General features: G+C 38.4%; 1 protein-coding gene across 3 annotated transcripts in view; it reads right to left on the bottom strand.

The window, feature by feature from the left end:
• Nucleotides 1-9,006: 9,006 nt before the first annotated feature.
• Nucleotides 9,007-21,171, bottom strand: part of SLC39A8 (solute carrier family 39 member 8) — a 74,459-nt gene continuing 62,294 nt past the window's right edge. For all 3 annotated transcript variants that reach the window (XM_077142679.1, XM_077142677.1, XM_077142678.1), the window contains 3 exons: nt 16,346-16,553; nt 15,855-16,039; nt 9,007-13,781 (listed from right to left, as the gene is read on the bottom strand). In XM_077142679.1, the coding sequence (XP_076998794.1) occupies nt 13,632-13,781; nt 15,855-16,039; nt 16,346-16,553 (543 nt within the window). In that variant the 3' untranslated portion in view covers nt 9,007-13,631. The remainder of the gene's footprint in view (nt 13,782-15,854; nt 16,040-16,345; nt 16,554-21,171) is intronic.

Genomic DNA, 21,171 nt, shown 5'->3' with positions numbered 1-21,171 from the left:
CATAAGCTATTCCCTCAGCAATCCAGTTCCTGCCATTACAAACCATATAGTTCTATACTTTGAAGATTATTTTAACACCATCATCTGTTTTAAACCCTGGATTGTTTAGATTACAGATTGAGATCTTCCCTTAGCTCCAAAGCATTTCAGTGGAAAAGGTACACTCACCTAAAGTCACCACTGAGGAGACTAAACACAAAAATTAAAATATCTGCAATGTTTCTGTGTATTCCAAAAAGAAATAAAAATGAACTGGAGATTATCTGCAAGCTTTGAAAAACTTTTGCTCAACACTAGAAGAACATAATGGAGATTTTACTATCCTCTGCCTGAAGCAGGAAGTTGAGCCCAAACCTTAACAAAGGGAGGTCTTGAAAGTGCTGAGGGGCTGTGCTAAATTTGAGAGCAAGGAATTGTAATTAGAATAAATATCTCAATATTTAACTGCTGCATTAGCTAGAGAGATTTTATTGCAAGTAACAGAAAACCAAATCAAATTAGCACAAGCAAAAACAAGAACAAAAGAAAACAAATTATGGTTTTGAGACACTAGGATAACTCAGATAAACAGAAATAGAAGGAATGGCAGAAAACAGAAAAGTACTACAGATGCCAGGGACTGAAACCAGGGACAGCTCAACAACTCTTTCTCCCCACCATAGCCACCATCTTTATCTTCTGCTTCTCTCTGGGCATCAGTCTCATTTTCTCAGGTTTCTCCTTGTGCCAGGGATATGACAGCCAGCACTTAAGGAGTCACTGCCAAGAGGCCAAAGCTTCAGTTCTCCCCCTTCAAATTGGAAAGTTCAGGGAAGGATTATGATTGGCCCAAGGGTGCAGTTATGTGCTATGATTGGCAGATTCTCTACAACTACAGGGAGTGGGAGAGTAAGTTGACAAGAGGAAGAGCGCAGCTGTTACAAGAAGAGTAGCAGAAGTCAAGATAAGCAGGGGGAAAAAAGTCAACAGAAGTCCACTGTGCCCACCATGTTTCACAATGTTTTTTAATATCACTTTCCACAGTTTTGTCGCTATAAAATTACAGGGCAACTCAGTCCCTGTCTTACAGAATGTCATTCCTGATATTCACTATTCTAAAATGTCTTGAACTTTTTTCACCCTAAATACCAAGGGATCACAATGACAGTGCAGTTGATGGGTTTTGCACGGTTCCTTCTATAAAATGCCGACGTGATAAAATGCTAAAGCTCAGTTTTCACAAATTAAAAGAAGTCTTTTCTATTGAAACACAAAAGGAAAAGTTGGAGAAAGATGTATATTTGAGTACCTTTTCCCACAGTTTCCAACATTTCTAAAAGTATTGTTTCCCAGCTCATTAACAGTCTGTTATTTAATTATAACAGACAATTTTAAGGCCAACAAATATCGTGATTCCCAAAGGAAAACCATTGTTACAGATGTCTTCTGCGTATAGGTGGAACCTCTTAGCTCTGTGTGTATAAGTTGGTATCCTTAGTTTTCAAGCTCAGATATGCCTCATAGTTCATAGTACATTTTAAGCAAGGGAGTATGACCTATATATACATCTACATAGGAAAAATGATCACAAGACACAGGTTGTTTATTCAGTAATCATTTATAGAAATATATTCACTCTTCCCCACCTACAAATCTATGCCTGTGTTTTAAAAAAGAAGTGATGCATAATGTTTAAAGAAGTGCATGCAGGTAGATAATTGGAATGTATTCCAAAGATATTTCTCTGCCAAAGGTGTGGTAAGTCTGCTGATAGCTGGCTAGTCTTCTTAAAATTTCTTACATATTCATCTTGGTTTGAATAGTTACTCATACAAACTAAGCTAATCTTTAAAGTTCCATCCTATTAACCTAGAAACATTTTATGTTCTTCTAATCATCTTTAACCCTCCACAAATTTTCAGTTGTTTTTAAATAGTACCAATTGCACTCCCATTTATCCACTTTAATGTCTTACTCTCTTCTCCAAATACACAGTCACTTCCTCTTCCACAAAAGACATTTTCCTCCGATTAGTCACAATCACAATAGGAAATAAATATCACGCTCAAGATAGGATATGGTGAGGAGGGTTCATTTACAAAGGGACTAGTTACAAACACTCAGGTGGGGTGTAGGGAAACTACAAAGTGACACTGCGTGGATCTGAGCCTAAGAACAGCAGAGGCATTACTACCCCTAGGCACACAGGGACAGAGAGAGGGTGATGCCTAAAAGCCAAAGGACAGAGACTCACAGACTGGTGCTGGTCAATAACTGTTTGTTACCGGACTCCAGGAACTAGGCATAGAAATGGAGAGCAAATATTTACAAACTTTAATAGCAATTTAGTAGAGTAATTGTATGTCTTTGTATCAAATAATAAGAAATGGGACTTGAGTTAGCTATGTCTTTGGCTTTTATTTCACTTTTCTAGTAATCCCTTTGCATTTTATCTATAAAAGTACCATCCTGAGACAGACTGGAAAAAAAAAAAAAACCACTGTTAGTCAACATTGTGCTAGAAGTTCTGGCCAGAGCAATTAGGCAAGAAAAAGAAGTAAAAGGAACCCATAATGGAAAGGAAGAAATAGGACAGTCACTATTTGCAGATGATGTGATTCTCTATTTAGAATATCCAGAAAAAAATGACGGCAAAGCTATTTGAGCTAATATACTTCAGTAAAGTGGTGGGTAAAAGATCAAAAGCAAAAATCAATGGTGTTTCTATACACTAGGAATAAGCTGTCCAAGGAGGTAATCAAGAAAAAAATCCCGTTTACAATAGCACCTAAAAGAATAAAATATCTAGGAATAAACCTAACCGAGGATATAAATTAGTACACAAAAAGCTATAAAAAAATTGCTAAAATAAATCAAAGAAGACCTGAGTAAAGGAAAGACATTCCATGTTCATGGATTGCAAGGTTAGATGTCATTAAAATGTCAATCTTAGTTAAATTGCTGTACAGATTCAGTGCAATATCAATCAAAATTCCATCAGACTACTTTGCAGAAATGGAGACGTCAATCATCAATTTTATTTCAAAAGGTAAGGGGCCTTGAATAACTAAAATAAACATCTTGAAAAAGAATAACAAAATGAGAAGAATCCCACTTCCCGATTTAAAAGCATATTATAAAGTCACTGTGGTCAAAACAAGATAGTGTTGGCATAAAGATAAATATATATTATATATATATATATATATATATATATATATATATTACTGGAACTGAATTGAGAGCTCAGAAATAGACCCTCAGATCTATGATCAATTGATTTTTGATAGGGCTCCCAAGCCCACTAAACTAGTACAGAACAGCTTCTTCAATAAGTAGTATTGGGAGGATTGGCTATCCATAACCAAAAGAATAAAAGAAGACCTCTATTTCACACTCTATTCAAAATTAACTCAAAATGGATCAAAGACCTAAATATAAGAACCAGTACCATAAAACACCTAGAAGAAAATGTAGGGAAACATCTTTAAGATATAGTGATTGGCGGTAGTTTTTTAGACTTTACACTTTAAGGCACAAGCAACAAAAGAAAAAATAGATAAATGGGAACTCCTCAAAATCGAATACTTAAGTCCTTCAAAGGAATTTGTCAAAAGGCAAAAGTTGCCTTCATGAAAAGGCAACCAATTCAGTGGCAGAAAGTATTTGGAAACCACATATCTGATAAGGCCTTTATATCCAGTATAAAAAAGGAAATCCTACATTCAACAATAGAAATATAAACAACTGTATTAAAAATATGGGCAAAAAAATATGAACAGACATTTTCCAAACAGGAAATACAGATGGCTAAGAGGCACCTGTAAAGATGCATAGCTTTACTAGCTATTAAGGAAATGCAAATCAAAACCTAAAGGAGATGCTACCTCACACCTACTAGAATGGCTGTTATTAAACAAACAGGCAAATGACTCTCAGGGGTGTAAACCTGCCTGGCAATGTGGGACAGAAATCCTGGGATGAGCCTGAACCTGATATCAAGGGATTGAGAAAGTCTTCTTGACCAAAAGAGGAAAGAGAGAAATGAGATAAAATAAAGTTTCAGTGGCTGAGAGATTTCAAATAGAATCAGGAGGTTATCCTGGAGGTTATTCTTATACGTTATATAGACAGCCCTTCTCAGTTTATAGCGTATTGGAGTGGCTGGAAGTACCAGAAACAGTTGAGTTGTGTTCCAATAGCCTTGATTCTTGAAGACAACTGTATAATGACATAGCTTTCAAAATGTTACTGTGTGTGGAACCTTGATGAGGGCATGAGATTTTGTGGGTTTGTTCAAAGTGATGCCCCAATAAATCCCAGAGTGATTTGAACAGTAAATAAAAAGTATTTGCAAAGTCCCCTTGGGGGAATGGTGAGAAAGGCAGAACATTCAACTTCTCCAAGTGGAGAATTCCTGATATTCTCACAAGCAGTGGGGACAATCAAAGCAATAGTCTGAGCCCTCAATCTTGGGGTTTGCTCATATGAAACTTAACCCCACAAAGGATAGGCCAAGCCTACTTAAAATTAGGCCTTGGAGTCACCCCCAGAGAACCTCTTCTCTTGCTCAGATGTGGCCTCTTTCTCTCAGCCAACATGACAAACAAACTCAGTGTCCTCCCCCTCTCTACGTGGGACATGACTCCCAGGGGTGTGGACCTTCCTGGCAACGTGGAACAGAAATCCTAGAATGAGCTGGGACTCAGCATCAAGGGATTGAGAAAACCATATCAACCAAAAGGGGAAAGAGTGAAATGAGACAAAATAAAGTGTCAATGACTGAGAAGTTCAAACAGAGTTGAGATGTTATCCTGGAGGTTATTCTTATGCATTATACAATATCACCTTTCTAGTTAAGGTGTAATAGAGAGGCTGGAGGGAACTGCCTAAAAATGTAGAGCTGTTTTCCAGTAGCCATGTTTCTTGAAGATGATTGTGTAATGATATAGCTTTCGCAGTGTGACCGTGTGATTGCGAAAACCTTGTGTCTGATGCTCCTTTAATCTATGTTATCGGCAGACGAATTAAACATATGGATTAAAAATAAATAAATAATAGAGGGAACAAATGTTAAAATAAATTTAGTAGATTGAAAAGAAATGTCACTGTGTGATTGTGAAAACCTTGTGTCTGGTTCTCCTTTTATCCAGGGTATGGACAGATGAGTAAAAAAAATATGGATGAAAAATAAATAAAAATAGGGGGAATAAGGGGTAAAATAAATTGGGCAGATTGAAATACTAGTGGTCAATCAGAGGGAGGGGTAAGGATTTGGCATGTATGAGTTTATTTTTTCTTTTTATTTCTAGAGTGATGCAAACGTTCTAAAAATGGTCATGGTGATGAATACACAATTATGTGATGATATTGTGAGCCACTGATTGTATCTATGCATGGACCATATGTATGTGAAGATTTGTCAATAAAAATATTTTTTTAAAAACCGGCAATTACAAGTGTTGGAGAGGATGTGGAGGAATTGGAAAACTTTTTTGCCGCTAGTGGGAATGTGAAAGTACAACCATTAAGTATGATTTGGCAGCTCCTCAGGAAGCTAAGTATATAGTTGTCTTACAACCTGGCAATCCCACTACTCAGAATATACCCCAAGAAACCTGAAAGCAGGGACTCACACAGACATTCACATGTCAATGTTCATTGCAGCATCATTCACAATTGCCAAAAGATGGAAACAACCCAAGCGTCCATCAACAGAGGAATGGATAAACAAAATGTGGTTTATACATATAATGGAATATTATACAACAGCAAAAAGGAATGAAGTCCTGCAGCATGTGCCAACATGGATGAACCTTAAGGACATTATGCTAAGTGAAATAAGTCAGATACAAAATACTGTATGATCTCACTGAGATGGACTAATTATTATATGTAAACTCATAGACATAAAATAGAGAATATAGGTTACCAAGATATAAAACAAGGCTAAAGAATGGGGAGCAGTTGCTTAATATGTGCAGAATGTTTAATAGGATGAATTTAAACGTTTGGGAATGGTCAGAGGTGACAGTAGCACATTATTGTGAGAATAACTAACAGTACTAAATGGTGCGTGAGTGTGGTGGAAAGGGGAAGTTTAAGTCATGTATGTCACCAGAAGGAAAAGTTGGAGGTTAAAACATGGGAGGTTAAAACATTTGTTTGTTATAACACAACAAATTTTATGGTGGATAATACCCATGATTAAATGCACAAATGTAAAAAAGTTCTTTCATGAGCTAAAGCAGATGTATGACACTATTATAAAGACTTAATAATAGAGGAGTACATGGGAAATGTACCTCTTGCAAACTATGGGCTGTTGTTAATATATATTTTAACTCTTTCATCAACAGTAACAAAGGTACCACACTAATACGAGGGATCAATAATATGGGGGAGGGGGCAAAGAGTATGGGGAGCTTAGAATTTTCTTTTCTTTTTTTTTCTTTTCTGAAGTAATGAAAAGGTTCTAAATTTGATCGTGGGGCTATATGCAAAACCACGTGATGATACTGTTAACCAGTGATTGTATACTTCAGATGGTTTCTATGTTATATATCTCAATAAAATTGCATTCAAAAAAAAAGAAACCAAGCTGGTCATTCATCACACATAGTTTAAGCTTGCTCTGATGGATACTTAAGGAGTACAGAATGTTTAATAAGGTTGCTTTGCAAAGGTTGAGAAATGGTTAGCACAATACTGCATGATGGTAGCGCAATACTTTAAGTGTAATTAACAAAGCTGAGTATAAATGTGGTTGAAAGAGGGAGGCTTGGGTCATGTTTCTCACCAAAAGGAAAGCTAGAGGATGAAAACTGGGACTGTAAAACAGCAAAATCTAGAGTTGTCAATGATAGTGGTTAATTGTATAAACATAGGAAAGTTCTTGCATGAACTAGAATAAATATACATCGCTATCGCAAGGGGTTAATAATAGGGTGGTATATGGGAAAATACAATAAATGTAGACTAAGGTCTAAAGTTAACAGTAATGTTGTAAAATCCTCTCATTAATGGTAACAAAGGCACTGATACCAAAGCTAAATGTCAATCATGGGGGCGGGGAGGTGGGAAATGGAAGAAATGAGAATGTTCTCATATTGAGTTTGGTGGTGAATGCAGAACTATGTGATAATACCAAAAGCCATTGATTGTACACTTAGGATGGATTGCACAGTGTGTGAATGAAACTGCTAAAAAGTAAAAGATAAAAAATAAAGCCTGCTCTGAAAAAGGCCCCTTGACAGAAACTGCTCTTCAGCTGAGCAACACAGACAACCAGAGACCCAGTGGGAAAAGTCAAGGAAACTGCTAACCCATTCTCACTTGCCTCCCTCCCTCTAATCTCCTGTTGGAGTTTCTGTTAGTTGAACCCGGTTATGTCCACACAGGTCTTCAGGGGCAAAGAGCAGGACACAGGAGGAAAGAGAGTGAGCTCTACTCCATACAGGCTCAACAGAGTAAGGTAATGTCCCATCATCGCAAAGGAAGGCCATGTGCTTTGGCCTTATTCCCAAAAAAAATTACCACAATAAATATTTTTAAATGCATGAAAAACCAGTATATTAACATACAATTCTCAAAAGGTGAACCATAAAACTTTTATTCCCCACTGTCCTTTTAAGCCTTCTTGGGTTTAAAACCTTTTGGGGGGATTGGGGAACCCCACTTCTATACCTGGATGAAAACTTGGGGAGGCAGAGTGAATGTTACAACAAAGGACTCTGGGACAATATACAATCATATACTCAGTAACAAACGTGTAAGTCACAGTCTTGGGTAAGTTATTAAAATTATTGCATCCATGGTATCAATCAATACATCAATCTTTAGTTAAAGGTAAGACTCCCGGGAAGGAAGATCTCTTTCATCTCTCTTACTCTTCTTGCTTAACCGTGGCTCTGGGCACTCGAGGGTTAAGTGCTTGGGTGGGGTTGAAAAACAGAGGGACAGAAAAGTTTGTACTTACTGGGTACTGTCAGAAGATGGCTTCATGCTATCTGACCAACAGACACTTAAAGCTAACCCTTTCTCTTGTTGATGCTTGTACGATCTTTCAGAGAGCTGTCTGCCCAATGATGCGTTCTTCTTCTCCAGTTGTCCTATCCTGCTCAGCCTCTGTTTTCCTGGAAATCCACTCCATACCGACCTTCTCTTTTCAAAATGAGACCTCTCTTACCATGATTTTACATTTTTCCAGACCAATCTCTCCCCCGTTCCACCCGCCCCACACACTCCCATCTCCAAGGGTCCTATTACGCTGAGGGACTATTCCTGTATCCTTTGTCCCAGCAAACTCCAGGAGTGAAGGGCAAAGCGGATGCAGCCACAGCGCCCCACTCTCCCTGGAGATTGGCCTGCCAGCCGTCTTCTCAGCTTCCTATTTCCTGGAGGGAGTCAAACACCAGCCCACTCTGCTGTAACTGCTACTTACCCTCCACAAGCGCTCTGTGTGGCCGACTGATGAACACGTCACAAAATACAGAATAAGACAAGTTTTATACTCTCCCTTAGCCTTAAAGGGAAGCATTTACAGTTTGAATTGTTCCTAAGACTTTTCTTTGTAACTCATAACTTTTCACCTTTATTTTTGTTTCTCGTGATCCATGATCATACATCCTTTTGGTAACCACAAGCATGTCATAAATTATCCGTGTACTGCCTCTCAGGGGTTTTACCACAAAATTGATCTATTACATGCACGATCACTGCAGTAAGAATTAGGCCATTATATGAAGCTTAAAACATGCAAGCCCTATCCATTAAGACTGTTCTTTTGGTAATCTTTCTGTATATATTCCAAATAAAGTTTGAGTTTTCCTATCTACAACCAACAAAAATCAGTTAACAAATATAACATTACTGACCCCAACTGTGCTGGTGCTAAATAGATTTATCTAGAGAAGAGAAAAAGAAATAATGGAGCGCTACAATTATTTTTGCCTATTCCTACTGATAGTTCTTAGTTTCAACATTTGGGATATGAACTTGGTAATCAGAAGAATTCACACAGAAAGGTCGAAGTCTTTAATAAACATTTTATTTAAATTTCCTATAGGTGATCATTACAACATCTTCGGATTTAGACTGCCCTGTGCAAAACACAGGATTTCTTACAGGTAAATAAAATAGTACTCCCAAAAGGCTGAGACAGAGACACTTGCAAAGACAATGCAGATTTGAAGAACAGCACCAACTGTAACGTACAACTAGTGAAGGTTCAACATGAAGGATCCAAAAGAAGTCATGAGCATCCCTAAAAGAAGCAGGTCCCGGTACTGGCTGCATCAGAACCACTCAGATAAGTAATAAGCTTCCCAAGTGAAAACCATGTAACTGTGTCTATAGCTAAGGTGGCCAATTGTCTATCCAATATCCATTCTTGGCTTCTTAGTAGCAGAACCCCAATTTTCTTGATGGCAGGATAACCAGTTAACCACAAACTTCACAGCTTCTTTTGTGGATTGCTAAGGTCCATACCACTTAAGTTCTGATCAGTGAATATTGGTGGAGATAATTGAATGACCTTTGAGAAATTTCCTTAAAGTGGGATGAAGAGCTAGGTGTGAACTTTTTGCATTTCTACCATTCCTCCTTCCAGCTATGTGGAAATTAGACTTTAAGACTGGAGCGCCAGCAGCCTCTGGAGACATGTGGCACACTTACTGGAGTCCTTTGAGAGAGATATTTTGGAGAAAAGCACAGACTCTTGGCCATGAAAAATGCCCCCAGAAGATACTAAGCTAGGAGATGAAATTCCAAGTCTGTCCCAGAGAAGCTAAGAGAGGATTCACAGACTGAGAGAGAAAAAAATGCCTGGAGGCACTAAGAGAAGATCAGCAGGACACAGAGTGGAGGCCACTGGATTCAGAAGCTGAAAGCAACCAATGGGGAGCAGAGACTAGCAGATGCCAGCCACATGCCTTCCCAGCTGACAGAGGCGTTGACCTTACCAAATTTGTATGTTCTTGACCTTACCAAATTTCAACAGATTTTCATTTGCATACAACTATAACTACCTAACAATGCTATCTGGATAACAGTAATGGTGGCAAGTCACTTAGAAATGTTAAAATATGGGGGAAATGTGTGTCTTAGAAATGGGACAGGTATTTGCAGTTTTCAGTTTATTCTGCTGCCTTTGCCTATCTGAAATTTTACTAGTGAAGTCATTGATTCTGTGCAAGTTGGAAGTCTCCAATATAGAAGTCAAATGGCCATGAGAGAAAGTATAGCTTTGTGCAAACCCAGCACAGAAAGCAAACTAAAGGAAACGCAATCTAACACAGGTATTGCAACACATAGCTGTATGGAAGGCAACCTGTCAGTGACAAAGCAGCTGGAATAACATCAAGATTAGTGAACTTATTTATTATAGGGTTAAGAACCTCTTGTACTATAACAGACCTTAAACTTCCAGAGGGAGTCTGAAAATCATGGTAGACTGCTGAGAAAAACCAAAGTGAGACCCAAAGTCAGAAGATGCCAACCAGAGCATGGAGGAGAGACTGGCAGTTAAAGTTCCCCTGGCACAGGCCATCAGTAATTAGCTCTGTTAATACACCTAAGCTAATTGGCTGGCAAATTCATAGTGCTGTCTTGGTTTTTTCAATTAATTCATTAAAAAAAAAAATTTTAAGTTCCCAGTTAAAGAAACCGTTTAGAATACCCAATTATGGTGGGCCTTAGCAAGCATTCAGGGAACATGACAATATTGCAATTCAACACAGTTATAAAGCTGGACTGCTGAGTTGAGTACATTAAGCAACTGTTCTGGAAATGAACCATGTCAGGATTGGACTTTCAAACGGTGAATAAGCATAGATTATCCTGATTTAGGATGAACCAGTATTGCATCCATTCATAATTTGTAGTGGTAAAGGAAATTATTATTCTATAAAAAGGAATCAGAGAAAGATATTAGAGTTAGGAAAAAAGAGGTGGCACTGGAAACAGTTGATGAATTATTATTAGTATCATAAATTTTCTACTAGGTAAAATAAAATGATAGGTAGTCTATAGAGTCATGGCATATCAAATCAATTTGTACTTTTCTCTCCTCCCCTGTATTAGAATTATATATCCACGCCCTTTGCCCTATGACTTTGCAGCACCTCCCACTGCAATGGCCAAGTCTAGCCAACCCATAGCCCGCAACAGAGCCACACTGCAGAGCCCAGACTAGATCACAACCTCACACTGCTGGGGTGGTTTGTTATTCAGCATTGTCATGGTATGAAGAGTCTGATACAGTATGCAATAAATACCAGATCTTAGTGGGTTTTGTTAAAAGTAAATAATGCAGGGTGGGCGATGGTGGTGCAGCGGCAGAGTTCTCACCTGCCATGCCAGAGACCTGAGTTTGATTCCTCGTGCCTGCCCATGCAAAAAAAGAAAGAAAGAAAGAAAGAAGGAATGGAAAAATAACAATATATAACCTAACATAGAATGTATTTAAATCATTTTTTACTTGTCATAGTAGCAATCTTTAAAGTCTAAAGACTACAAAATATTCAACTAATATAATATAATGAATGCCTCAGTATAAGATATGTTGGCTGATAGGTTTGTGCTTTCTCAAACAGTTGTTCAGGACAATCTAAATTTAATCATGGGTTTCCATACCCTACCTTCCACCTTCAACCATAGCTCCTAGTAAGTAGCAAAATTTAATATTTATTTGTTTGTTTTGCTTTGCTTTTTGGGTCCTCAAGCCCTTCTGCCGCTGCTCACTTCATAATTGAGGAAAATGGCCAAAACTTAAACAAATGGAGACAGTAACAAGAAGCACTCAGACAACCCCCATACACAACGACTGCACCAAATGATAATTTGTTAAACTACCTCATTTTAATATAATGTGGTAAATAGCTTCTTATCCAAGACATTTAATCCATTCTCTTAATAAGTCAAGATTATTTCTTTACACTAAATGTCAAGATTATTTCTTTAGACTAAATGTAAACAGATAAAATGGTAAAAATACATTCTCTTGTTACCAGTATTAATGAGTAATTACTCTTTACAGTGTTTACTTGTTGAATCTCTTTGAAATAAACACAGCACCAACTTCCTGCTTATCTCTCTCCTGCATAATACCAGGTACAAGGTTGATTAAAAGAGACACATAGCAAATGAAAAGGAATACACTGCACATGCTTTCAAAGATATTTACTATTTAGTCAAACAATAATTTTTTAAATTGTCAGTCATAAAATTATATATACATTGTTATGAATGTTAAATACTCCTCAAATTTGCATTACTGTTATGCAAACACATTTTATGGTCTGGGAGGAAAAGCACTTCCTGAAATCACTGTTGGCTTTTATCAGTCATTTTCCTCACTGTGAAAAAGCATCTTTCTTTAAGATACTTGACAATGTGAACTGGGGTTAGGATGTTCGATTTTAGACCAACTTTCTATATCTGCTCAATTAATTAACAGGCTCTGTCTATTAGAAAAGGTAGAGACATAACCATGGTGGACTGATTTTTTTCCCAAAGCATCTCATACAGGAAAAATGTAGGCTAAACACAGAAGTCTTATCTTAATGATGCCTAATCACCCATAAGGAACATATGTTTTCTAATTAATCAATCCTTGCAGCACAGCAGCCTGCTGTTGCTTTGCATTTATTTATTTATTATTACTATTTTTTTTAACATGGGCAGGCACCGGGAATCAAACCCGGGTCCTCTGGCATGGCAGGTGAGCATTCTTGCCTGCTGAGTCACCGTGGCCCGCCTTTTGCATTTATTTTTAAAATTCTTTGCTAAATACTTGTACTCATCTTTAAAATTCAATTGCTTAAAATTTCATTCAATTTCTTTCTGCAAATCAACACACTCTTCACCTTTACAAAACAAATACATTGTACAACTGAAACTGAGTTTTCACCAGCTTTACATACTGTTCTGCCATTTGTAACGGACACAACTACAACATAAATTATTAAAAAGAAATTGTTTTTTGTGGACTCTCCTAGAGTAAACACTTAGAGTATCAGACAAAGGCTGAACTTTGTAAGGCTAGCAAAACTTTACTGATTTCATAATTCATATTATGTTAAACAATCCTACAAGTCCCTAACTGAAATATAAAACAGCAAAAACTGTGAGCAATCTTTCTTTGGTTCATTAAGGCCTTGGGATCCTTTATATCTGTATTGTTTACATTTTGATTCTTTTCCACATTTTCACATCCTGGCCCTTAAAAGACTAGAGCAAATTAATTAAAACTAAATGGCTTTGAAGCCACTTGAACTTTGAGCCTACATAGTGCTCCAAAGGATTACATGTCCTGGCTCGTATTCTTCTCAGGGTCTCAGTGTCTTAGCGACTGTACAATGCATGTCTTCTGCTTCAGGATGGTTTTCTCATACGCATGAAACATGGAAAAGTGGATCTCGCATAGACAAGACAGTTTGACTGCAGCTAAAAACCTTCTGAAGTATTTTTAACAACAAATAAGGGTTTAGTTCACAGATCTGATACCCATAATTAGTTTTCTTGACCTACAGTTGAAAATAAAATGATCTCTTAACTGAAAAGGATCAGCTTAAAAATCCCTTTGGAGATGTTTTTCTGTTATTATTATTATTTATTAAATGCCTTCATTAACGACACCATTTTATTTCCAATTAATCCAATTCAATTTCTCCCGCAAACAAAGTAATGAGCAAAATGGCTGTGAATCCAGTTAACATCCCAGCATTCTGAATAAGGAAGAAGGTGAAATCTGTTTTTCTTCCAGTTACCTTTTCTCTCAGCATGTCATTCATCTCCTGAAACTAGAAGAAAGATATATTGTTAGATAACTGATGCCATCTTGTGGTAAAACATAAAACAGTCATTTACAGATTTCTGTGAAGGTAAAATGATTATTTATTGCAGATGTTTAAATATTTTAGTCTAGATAACGTGGTAAGGGTCTCTAACCCCATCAGCTATCGGCAAGAGTCAAAGTACTGAAAAAAAGTGTTCATCGCTAAGTCAACCTGTGAGGTGGGAGTTGCCTCATTCAATCCCTCTCTCTGGTTGTTTCTTTCTCTCTTTCTCTCCTGCTCAATCTCTCTTGCTCTCCTTTGCTCTCTGCGCTCCATTCACACCAACTTTTTTTTCAGGTTCTCAAATGCAGTCATCCCTTTCCTGACTCAAAATATTCACACGTGCCATACCTGGGCTCCTCTCCCTCTGATGTTTCAGTGGACTAACACCTTTAGACAGGAACTTAAATCATATTAGGGAAGCTTCCCTTAGCCTCTGCAAATTTACATTAGATTACATGATATTATACCTCATCCTGTATATCGACTTTCATTTTCTTTCAGAGCTTTTCTATCTTGTAATTATGCGCTTATTGGTATGCTTTTTTGGTTTAATTTCTGGTTCCCTTCTTTCCAGACAGAAAGCTTCATATGTTAGGACTGTACCTATTTTGCTCATTCCAGGGAGGGTCCCCCTATTTTGTTCACTCTAAGGTACCAATTTCTGGACCTGGCACTGAAATAAATAGATAATAGCTGATTAAATAAATTTTAGAAAATCGCTATGCACTTAATTCCTGATCTCTTTGTTTCCTTCTACTTGCTCTACCTACACAAACACATAAGGTCTTTAAATAAATTATGCACTATTCTAGAATTGAAGACAATTACATTACAATGAAAGCAACTAAAACCCCAAGTAAATTCAAGAAAATCTATGCTTTCTCAGCAGATAATTTCTACCGTAAGACTACGTGAGGAGATCTATAGATGCCAACTTCCCAAAACATATTCCGAAACACTTCTCTATAGATGCTGAGCTGCATTACACCAAGCTCTGAGAGGTTTACAGAATTCATAGTCAAGTCAGGTGCCTAATTTAAGAAAATTTTTGCTAGGATAAAATCAGTGACAGATGTGAAAGCATTCTGAAAAAAAAAGTGAAATTTCTATAAGTAGACACAGCATTTTTATCATTATTATTTCCTTTAAATCGAACAACTCAAAAAGATTATGTCCTTTTGTCAGAGAAGAAATGATGACTTAGAATAAAGATAGTGGATGACAATAATTTGTTGGGGGGAGAATATATATATATATTTGGAGAGAGAGAGGGAGAGGCACAGTGTTGGTTCCCAGCAATGGAATCTGCACAAAACAATAAACAGTACTAGACAGTCACAATTTGGAGCCATGAGTGCAGGTGAGGGAAATCAAATTATTAAATTATGTGTGTAAAACATACTGAGTTTTGCAAATGCAAAGAAGAGTCCTTTTCATATACTTGGCACAGTTTCATTTTATAGAAAGCTCTCAATGGTTCATTTGAAAAGGCACAGTACCAGATATTACTCTTACAAACACACACACACACACTCATACACGTAGAGAGATAAAGGCAGACGCATCATAGATATAAATATATACTGACCTAAATCAATGTTGTCCAATTTCAATTTCACCCATTTTCACTTATCTGTTTTAGTTTAACCTAAAAGGCTTTTTACTGTGTAGATCTTTGAAATAATAACATACTGTCTACCTCTTCCAACTGCCACATCCTCAAAAAAAGGGTAAAACAAAATCCTTTGGGGACATACCATAATAGAAGGCAAGGTTTACCCAAAGCAAAGGAAACCTGGGAACATGTCTCTAATTCAGCAAATATAAATCACTTTATCCTCAGTCAATAAAAGCATAGATTAAAGAATCAATGAGAGTTATTTTCAAATTACTATTAGTGCAAACAACTCAAGAACAATTTATCGGTTGAGAATATTTTAAATTACAAAGCAGGTCACCCTTAGTCAACTCAAACCCCAGATGTTCATTTCTGAGTTTTAAATTAAAACCAAATAAAATTTTAAAATTTCTTACCATATCTGCCAGAGAAATATAAAGGAACATGCCTCCTGCGAGTGCAAATATAATATTCGGAGCAAAATTGTTGCCCACCAAAATGCCAAAAGCTAGCCCAACATAGCAGGAACACGCAGAAAGGTAGTTAAATAGCAAAGCTTGTCGAGTGCTCATCCCTGAACTGAGTAGGATCACAAAGTCCCCTGGAAAAAGAAAATATCAAGTGAATAGTTTTTCGATTTTTTTTTCTTTTTCTTTTTTTTTTTTGCATGGGCAGGCACCAAGAATCGAACCTGGGTCTCCGGTATGGCAGGCAAGAACTCTGCCACTGAGCCACCATCGCACCACCCTTTGATTTTTTTTTTAATGAGATAAAAGATAATCTTCAAAGTCCAACAGGGACTCCTTCATTTTTCATGCACCAGCAGGATTTTAAGAGCTTGTCACCAGAAACGTGCTATTCCACCAAATAGTAAACCGACTTTTACACTGTGAGCAGAGACCCTTACCTAGCTCATGAGGAAACTCCTCACACAGGATTGCTATCGAAGTGCTGAGTCCTTGAAGAAGAGACAAGGTGAAGGAAGCTCCGATCGCCAGTCCATCAATGAAATTATGGAGGGCATCACTGAGCGTTATCATCCAGGCAATTGTCCCTATTTCTGACAGATTAGACCCCTTCAAACAGGTACACGAACTTGACTCCCTTTTTCCATCCTGTAAAATAGCAGAAAATCAGTCAACATGATGAAAATTTATCGAAAGTCTAAGAGTTAGAGAAGTAGGAGATAGATTATGACTTGACAAGACAAGTGGTTCCAACATGGAGTCTTCAACAGTGGATAGGAGCCTCAAATAACATAAAGTTGGGAAAAGGAAACTTAGAAGTAGGGAAAAAGGAAATGAATTAATTGACACTCCTCGAACAAGTTATGTAAAGACATTTTACTGTACTTTCCCCTTAAAACAATCCTTTTGCCTTGTAGGAACAAATTCTTAGTACTTTGCTTTTCCTAAATTTCAGAAAAAATACAACCAATTTCCTAAAATACAACAGATAGTAACTTAAGAATTTGATTTACTTGCATACTTTAAAAGAAGCGCTTCAAAGACAAATTTTAAAGTCCTTTCCACATTTCAATTGAAATGTGAAATCCACATTTAAAGCATGATGAAATCAAGAAACATTTACTCTTGCAAATAATCTTGGTCTGTTTCCTTAACTGTGAAATGAAGGTAATGTATTAAATGATCCATTTATCTTGCAACAATTTATTAAATTTCCACTGTAAGATCCAGGAACTGTATTGGGTTATTCAGGTCGTATCGATGCAGTCTTTACCAGCTCTAAATTTCAATTCTTCACTTAATAAATTTCTTTAAGTGTGAATGGAATAGGCCTGCCTTTACCCTAACATTTCTTTCTATTTAAAACAAACATCAAAATATAAAACCCTACAATGGACACTTTGTAGGAATTTACATTTCCATGAATTTACAAATCTGTGTAAAATCAAACAACAGGAAGATGGCAGAATAGGATAGGTCGAGTTCACCCCTGCTCCAAAGAACAGCTAGAGGAGGGACAGAAAAAAGCCTGGGAGAAGTCGTCTACTTCACATAGGATGGCCCTGGCTGAAAGGGCAGAAGACTTGAGATGCTGAGAACCTGAGACCCGCCAGCTAGTGCAAACAGCCTAGCGCATCCATTTCCAGATGGAGGCTGGGAGATCTCAGGAGTGCACGGACAGGGAGATGGAGACAAGGTAGTAAGCCAAGTCATGTTCCTTGAACGTGCCACCCTCACTTGACCCGTCCCGCCCCTCCCCCCAGCGACCCACAACTCCCCTCAAATTCCATGCACCTGAACCCCGTTCACCCACCCCCACACCGCCCTCCAAACATCCCGGCCCCAAACCCTCTTCCCCAGCATCCCCACCCCACACCCCCGTCCCACAGGCACACAAGCCTGTCCCAACCTGAACCCCCGCTCCTGCCTCTCCTGCACAAGTGCACAATCTCACTCTGTTCCTCCTGAGACCCGTGTACCCACGGCCAGCCCCTCGACCCCCACCTCCTCCTCCCTGCCCCGTGCAGGCAGTCACCTATGCATCTGGGCTGCAGGCACTCACTTTCATACAGACACACCCACACCCAGTGCACAGTTGCTCGACCCATTTGGCACCCCCTGTGCTCTGTGCACACACACATCAGCATCCACCTCCAGGCAAACACGCCCACTCACGCCACCCCGCCCCACTCCCTCAGCCCTGGGCAAGCACTGACCTGCGCATCCAGACCACATCCCCCCCAGGCCAGGCAGTCACAATCCCACCCTGTGGCCCCTGAGCTCTGCACACATGCACACCAGGGCCCTGCCCCCCAGACCTGCGCACCTGGCCCCCAGATCCATACACTTACACAGCCACATCACTGTTGCTGGGCACCAACATATCCATGCAGAGACCCCTTGAGCCCTGCACCCCAATCCACCCTCACAAGTGCCCTTCTCGGGCACATCTGTGCCACACAGCCTCTGCTCAGCACAAGGAGGCATACTTGCCCCACTCCCACCCTGCACTCGAACCAGGGCCGCTCCTATCCACCATCAACCACCCTTGATGTATGTCCCACAACCTCTGTGACCTATGCCCCAACCATTCACACTCACACATCCACATCCTAACCCCCTGGGCCCTTTCCCCTGCGCAAGGGCACATCCATGCCCCAACCTCTCTGTGCCCCGATTTTTGTGTCCAGTACCCCACAACCTGACACCCAAGACCCACCCACTCCACACACCTACCCTCATCCTGCCCACATACCAGGCCCAGCACATCCGCTCAGCGCCCCCATCTGCCTCCTGCCGTGACCTACCTCTATGTCTCCACACCACACCCTGTTCCTGCACTCCAAGGCCCTCCTGAGCTGTACCTCACTCACATGGCCCCCACCTCGCACATCCACAACCTCGTGACTTGAACCCCACGTTCACAGGCACCAGTTTAGAGTCCCTGAACCACATATATATGTGCACCATAACCCATCACTACACCCCACATTCTGCTCCACACCCATCCCACAAATACAAAGCTTTAGATTACTGAAGGAAATCAACAGCCAAAGTAAACCAATCATAATATTTACATGCCATGAAGATAACAGAAGATCACTAACCATATAAAGATGCAGACAGATACAATCCAGTCTAAAGGACCAAATTAAAACACGAGGAGACATAGACATTGGAACAACTAATCAAGGATGTTCATAAAACTTTACTAAATAACATCAGTGTGATAGCTAATGACATAAAGGAGATCAAGAAGACACTAGAATAGTATCAAGAGGAATTTGAAGAATAAATAGAAAAATAGCAGACAACACAGAGATTAAAGATGCTGTAGACCAAATAAAAAATATACTAAAGACACACAACAGCAGATTTGAATAGGCAAAAGAAAGAAAAAAGGAACTAGAGGACAGGACAACTGATTTCAGACACTGAAAACAGCAAATGGCAAAAAGAGGTAAGAAAAGGTGAATTGGATATCAGGAAATGATGGAAAAAACAAAGTGCACAAATGTAAGAAACATCTCTGTCCCAGAAGGGGAAGAGAAGAGTAAAGGGCTAGGGAGAGTAGTGGAGGATATAATGGGGGAAAACTTCTCAACCCTTATAAAAGACCAAAATATGCAAATCAAAGAAGCCCAATGAACTCCAAATAGAATAAATCCAAATAGGCCTATTCCAAGACACATACTAATCAATTTGTCAAATGATGAAGAGAAGCAGAAAATCCTGAAAGCAGGAAGAGAAAAACAATCTACTACATGCAAGGGAAACCACATAAGACTGAGTTCACCCTACTCAACTGGCACTATGGAGGCAAGAAAGTACTGGTATTCTATATTTAAGACCCTGAAAGAGAAAGACTTCCAGTCAAGAATTCTGTACTCAGCCAAACTGTCTTTCAAAACTGAGGGAGAGATTAAAGTTTTCACAGACAAATAAATCCTGAAAGAATTTGTCAATTTTAAGAGACTGGCCCTATAAGAAATACTAAAGGGAGTTCTGCCAGTTGAAAAAAAAACAGGACATGGAGGTCTGGAGGAGGGAACAAAATTGAAAAGTACCAGTAAGGATAAGCTAAAGGATAAAAAGAGAAAGAAGGAAAAGAACATATAGATCTGATAAGATGGTGATTCAAGAAATGTCTTTACATTAATAACTTTGAGTATTAATGGACTAAATTTACCAATTAAAAGATACAGATTGACAGAATGAATTAAGAAATATAATTCAGATATATACTGTTTACATGAGACTCATCTTACATAGAATGATACAAATAGATCGTAAGTGAAAGGATAGAAAAACATGTTCCACACAAGCTGTAACCAAAAGAAAGCAGGAGTAGCTATACTAATATCAGACAAAATAGACTTTAAATGTAAAGACACCATAAGAGACAAAGAAGGACACTATATATTAGCAAAAGGGACAATTGAGCAAGAAGAAATAACAATCATAAATGTCTACGTTCCCAATCAAGGCGCTCCAAAGTACATGAAACAGACATTGCTAAAACTGAATGGAGCAATAAACATTTCAACAGTAATACTAGGTGACTTTAATACACCAGTCTCCTCTATAGACAGAACCAGACAGAGGATCAACAAGGAAATAGAGAGTTTATATGAATTAGACCTAACAAAGATAAATAGGTCATTACAACCCAAAAGACCAGGATATACATTCGTCTCTAATGCTCATGGAACATTCTCCAAGATAGATCACATGCTAGGACACAAAACAGATCTTTATAGATTTAAAAACACTGAAGTTATTCAAAGCACTTTCTCTGATCACAACGGAGTGAAACTGGAAATTAAAAAACCACCAAAAACCAAGAATTTTCACAAATATATGGAGATTAAATAACTACTTTTAAACAATGAGTGGGTCAAAGAAGAAATTGCTAGAGAAATCAGTAGCTATCTGGAGATGAATGAAAATGAGAATACAACATATCAGAACCTATGGGATGCAGCAAAGGCTGTGCTGAGAGGGAAACTTAGGGCCCTAAATGCCTATATTAAAAAACAAGAAAGAACAAAAGTTGAGGACTTAACTGCTCACCCGGAGGTACTTGAGAAAGAACAGCAAACTAACCTCAAAGCAAGTAGAAAGACAGCCTACACAATGGGAATCAATATTTGGAAATGACATATCAGATAAAGGTCTAGTATCCAGAATTTATAATGAAATTGTTCAACTCAACAACAAAAAGACAGCCAACCCAATTACAAAATGGGAAAAAGACTTGAATAGA

The sequence above is a fragment of the Tamandua tetradactyla genome, chromosome 24 (assembly GCF_023851605.1).
Source record: "Tamandua tetradactyla isolate mTamTet1 chromosome 24, mTamTet1.pri, whole genome shotgun sequence".
Classification (NCBI taxonomy): Eukaryota; Metazoa; Chordata; class Mammalia; order Pilosa; family Myrmecophagidae; genus Tamandua; species Tamandua tetradactyla.
Note: the sequence above shows the minus strand (reverse complement) of the source record. Positions and strands in the feature narration are given on the sequence as shown.